The sequence below is a fragment of the Galeopterus variegatus genome, unplaced genomic scaffold (genome assembly GCF_000696425.1).
Source record: "Galeopterus variegatus unplaced genomic scaffold, G_variegatus-3.0.2 Scaffold27128, whole genome shotgun sequence".
NCBI lineage: Eukaryota > Metazoa > Chordata > Mammalia > Dermoptera > Cynocephalidae > Galeopterus > Galeopterus variegatus.
The window spans coordinates 6,072-10,496 of record NW_007753239.1 but is presented as its reverse complement, the minus strand read 5'-3'; the positions used below and the strand labels follow the sequence as shown (position 1 = coordinate 10,496).

The 4,425-nt window shown below is 35.6% G+C and overlaps 1 protein-coding gene across 1 annotated transcript in view; it reads right to left on the bottom strand.

Annotated features, from left to right (window-relative positions):
- Positions 1-48: 48 nt before the first annotated feature.
- LOC103583723 (myomegalin-like) overlaps positions 49-4,425 on the bottom strand; it is a gene marked incomplete at both ends in the record, with an annotated part of 8,436 nt that continues 4,059 nt past the window's right edge. The window contains 3 exons of the mRNA XM_008564964.1: positions 49-140; positions 3,742-3,823; positions 3,992-4,159. Coding sequence (XP_008563186.1) covers positions 49-140; positions 3,742-3,823; positions 3,992-4,159 — 342 coding nt within the window. The remainder of the gene's footprint in view (positions 141-3,741; positions 3,824-3,991; positions 4,160-4,425) is intronic.

The following is a 4,425-nucleotide window of genomic DNA, read 5'->3' as shown; positions in this document are numbered from 1 at the left end:
AAAAAAAAAGAAAGGAATTTAGAAATTTGGCTTGACTAGAAAACTCACCTGACTTTCTCTTTCTTTTTTAGCCATGAGTTCAAGTTCCTCTTTGGCATTACTCAGTTCTTTTTCCAGACCTGCGACTGTGTCCAAGTCTCCTAAAATGAATACATAGTGCTAGTTTTAGTCAGTATTAACATAACATAATCTCTGCTGCCTCATTTCTGTAGAATTTACTCTGAGGACACATTCCAACAATAAAATAATATACAGAAGCACAGGTTGTTCTTTGCAGCATTATTTGTAATAGCCAAATACTACAATCAGCCTACATGCTATAAAAGAAAGAGTGAATAAACTATAGTACATTCACGCAAGTGAGTACCATGTACAGCTGTTAAAAAAAAAAAAAGATCTTTATAAACTTATATGGAGTGATTTTGAAAATGTTAAGTAAAACATGCTAGATGAAAAAGAATACATCTAATTTAATATTTTTTTTTTAATTAGGAAAAGGGAGAAATAAAAACACACATACACATCACATATACACATACGATTCATTGACTTATTTTTGCAAAAAGATACACAGGAAGGATAACCCAGAAATGAAATTGGTTACCTTCAGGAGATGAGTGGAAACAGGAGAGAAGGGAAATAGGAAAATAGATGGGACTTCCGAAAATACCTTTCTGTATATTTGAGTTTTGAGCTGTGTTAACGTTTAATTTTTAATGTGTAAGTTAGTTTGACAATAATGGGGCAGAAAAGGCCTAAAAGTGAATACTTACATAAATAAATGAACCTATATAGCAAACAGATAATATAACCACCCAGAAGGTAATAAAAAAATTAATCAAGGCTGGCCGGTTAGCTCAGTTGGTTAGTGTGGTGTTCTCAACACTAAAGTCAAGGGTTTGGACTCATACTGGCCAGCCGCAAAAAAAAAAAAAAATTAAAATTAATCCAAATAAGTTTTTAACTCAGTACTTTAACTGCATAACCTCTGTGGGAAATATCCTAAGGATAAAAAGAACTACAAAAAAAATCTTAAACATTACTTAATAAATTAATTGTTGACAGTGGTATTCATGTAGTAATTCTGAAGCTAGTTTCACGTATTATAGTATTGTGCAAACGTGTAAATATTTTGAAATATGCTGAAGTTACAGGTAACAGGTCTCTCAGTGTTGGGATAAGGGAAATACAAATACAAATGAGAGAAAGAAAGAACCTGTGTTGTTAAATTGGAATTAGAGGAATAAGTATCAAATCTTCATTCATACACACACATACTTTTTTTTTTTTAATTCAATGTTAGCTCTGTTCATTTAAAAGGGCTGTTATGGGTTGAACATTTGTCCCCTCCAAAGCTCATGTTGGAAGCTTCATTCCCAATATGGCAGTGTTGAAAGCTGAGACCTTTAAGAGGTGATTAGATCATGAGGACTATGTGTTATGAATGAATTAATCCATTCATGGAGTAACGGGTTAATGGTTTAATGAGTTATCATGAGTGTGGACTAGTGGCTTTAAAGGAGAGCAGTGAGCACGTAAAAACACTCTTCTCCCTCCTCACCATGTGACACTCTGGGTCACCCTGTGACACCCTGGGACTCTAGAAACTCCCTACCAAGAAGAAGGCCCTCATCAGATGTGTCCCCTGAACTATGGACTTCTCAGCAATCAAAACTACAAGAAATAAATCTTATTTCTTTATAAACTATCCACCTTCAGGAATTCTATTATTGGTGACAATAAACAGACTAACACAAGGACCTAGAAGCAAATAATGTCCACATGACAATGAACACAGCTTGTACCCAGATCTTAGTTGCTAAATGCTATCACCCACTAAAATGAACCAGGTAGCTCCCTGGGGGTAAGGCTTCAGGGCTGAGGCAGGTAAAATAAAAGGGGATCACAACACTTTACTGTGAAAGAAACTATGGAAGTGCTCAAAAACTGATGGAGAAATAGAAAAAGGACAAAGGAACAGCTTGTGGGGGCTCTCACTGGCCAAATCTGGGATGATTTGGGCATCAGATGAAATAATGACAGAAATGGGTAATACAATGATTTTTTTAAAAAATCCATACTGATACAAACAAATCGAATGGGGAGATAGGCGGAAGACAGCTCTTCTTTATAAAAGAATACCTGTTAATAAATAAAGAAGAAATATCAGAAACAGAAAACCACTTTTTCAAACTACCAATGCAACAGTTGGTTCAGGTAAAGCTCAAAGGATGCTAAAACCACTGAATTAATGACTGTTAGGAAACAGAACTGTCAATTTCTCAAGACCAGCCAGCAGATCATTTACTGATTGCAAAGGGAAAAATGAACCTTTATAATGGAGAGACCTGGCAAATACAAACCTAACCAAATGACTATACTCAACATCACCAAGGATGACACAAACTGATTATCATGCACTGATGTGATGCACTGAGAAAGATGTCACCCATATAGTATCTTTGCCAACAATGTTCAACTTGAATCTAACCATGAGGAAACAATCAGAGCTAAACAGAGAAACATTAGCTGGCCTAGATTCTTCAAAAATGCCAATGTCACTAAAGAAAAAAAAAAAGCTAGAAAACTGTTCTAGATTAAAGGAGACTAAAGAGACATGACAACTAAGCACAGTGCATGACCCCCGATGAGGGAAAAAAAAGTATAGAGAACACTACTGTGACAAAAAAGAGCTCTGACTATAGACTGTGTACTAGGTTAAACTTCCTGAGTGTGATCATTATATTGTAGATATGTAGAAGAATGCTCTTGTTCTTAGGAAATACTCACTGAAGTAGTTAGGGATTAAGTGTCATAATGTCTATAAGAAATTCTCCAATGGTTAAGAAAAACATATCTATATATGTGTGTGTACATAGAAAGAAATAAGGCAAATGTGGCAAAATGTTAACTGGTGAATCTTAATAAAAATATATATGGGTTTTCACTATATTATTTTTGCTACTTGTCTGTAGGTTTGAAATTTCCAAAATAAAAAAGTGGGGAAAAGTATATTTTTAAAAAGGCAAATAGGGAGTAAAATAAACACAGCACTCTTTACTCTTCAACTCGTAGAAAGTTTTCCTACTAGAGAATGACTACTTGCAAGACTTTTGTATGTAATTCTCTAATCCCCTACACTATAACATTGACACAAAGTCCCTACTTCTGGAACTACCTGGGTAATATCTTCCTTGAAGCTACCCTAAATAGCAACCTTTTGCTCTGTAAAAGTCAGGCTCCAATCTAATGTATTCATTTGAGTTTTGCTTGCATCATGTACAGAATTCTGTTGTCTTTAGGCAGTTCAAGGCCTATAACCATCCCATAGATGGGGCTGAGCTAGCCCTCCCAACATTTTAATATAGGTGATGTCAAGTTATAGTGAGAAGCCACAGCCTTGAAAGATACCCAAGAGAAGGTGTCAGTTCCATGGTCCAGCTGTGTAGATTTGGAAGTACTGTTTCCTAAATTTCTGAATCCCTTCAAAGCTACTTGAAAAGGAGAATTAGAATGCGTTTCTCTGGGCCAAACTGTGAATCCAGAGCTATAACCTCAATTCAACAAAACGTAAGGGCAGTTCTTCCTGAAATAGACATGTCTTCAGCTTTTCAGGGGAATCCAAACTTTTTTTTTCCATTAAGATAGGAAAAGAAAGAGAGTCTTGGCCAAACCTATTAATACAAAGAAACAGGAAGGAAAAACAGAAGGTCCCTTCATGAAATGAAATTTGATGCTTACCCAATGTGGACCTGGGTATGCTGGCATCCTCTTTGGCAGTCAATGAAGTGCTACCATCTCTGGAGGGTATTTGTATTGAACTCTAAAAATTGAAACAGTTGGAGGATTTAGAAAGATGCAAGAACTATAATCAATGACAGGACAGGGAATATTCTCACACAATTTGGTATTAAAATTATCAAACTTACACGTCAAAAGTAAAAAGGAAATGCTGTCAGAATGAATATCTACACAAGTCTATAGTTCTTACTTGATCAGTCTGCTCTCCAAGAGGGGGGCTGTTGGAGGTAACTTCAGCTTGTTGGTTAGAGATGTGTGCTTGGGACATCATGAAGTCTTTCCCTCCTAAATATTGGCGCAGGGCCTGTAACTCTGAATTTCTTTCCATTAGGGAGTGTACCATCTTCTCTGCAGCAGCCTAGAAAGAGGAAATCACAAATAATATTAGAAAGATATTCTAGTAATTGTACTCTGGTTTAATGTCTTCAAAGCCAACCATTTATAAAAAGCCAAAGGGGCCCTAAGAAATAGTTTCCTAGCTTTCAGTTTACAGAGAAAAACATAGTCAAGTGAGTGAAAAGAAAGTCTCTCATAGGCAGAATATTGGAAAAAAAAAAAACAACTGAATATAACACCATCTATCACAGATGAGAATCTATTTTTTTTTTTTTTTGTCTTTTTTTT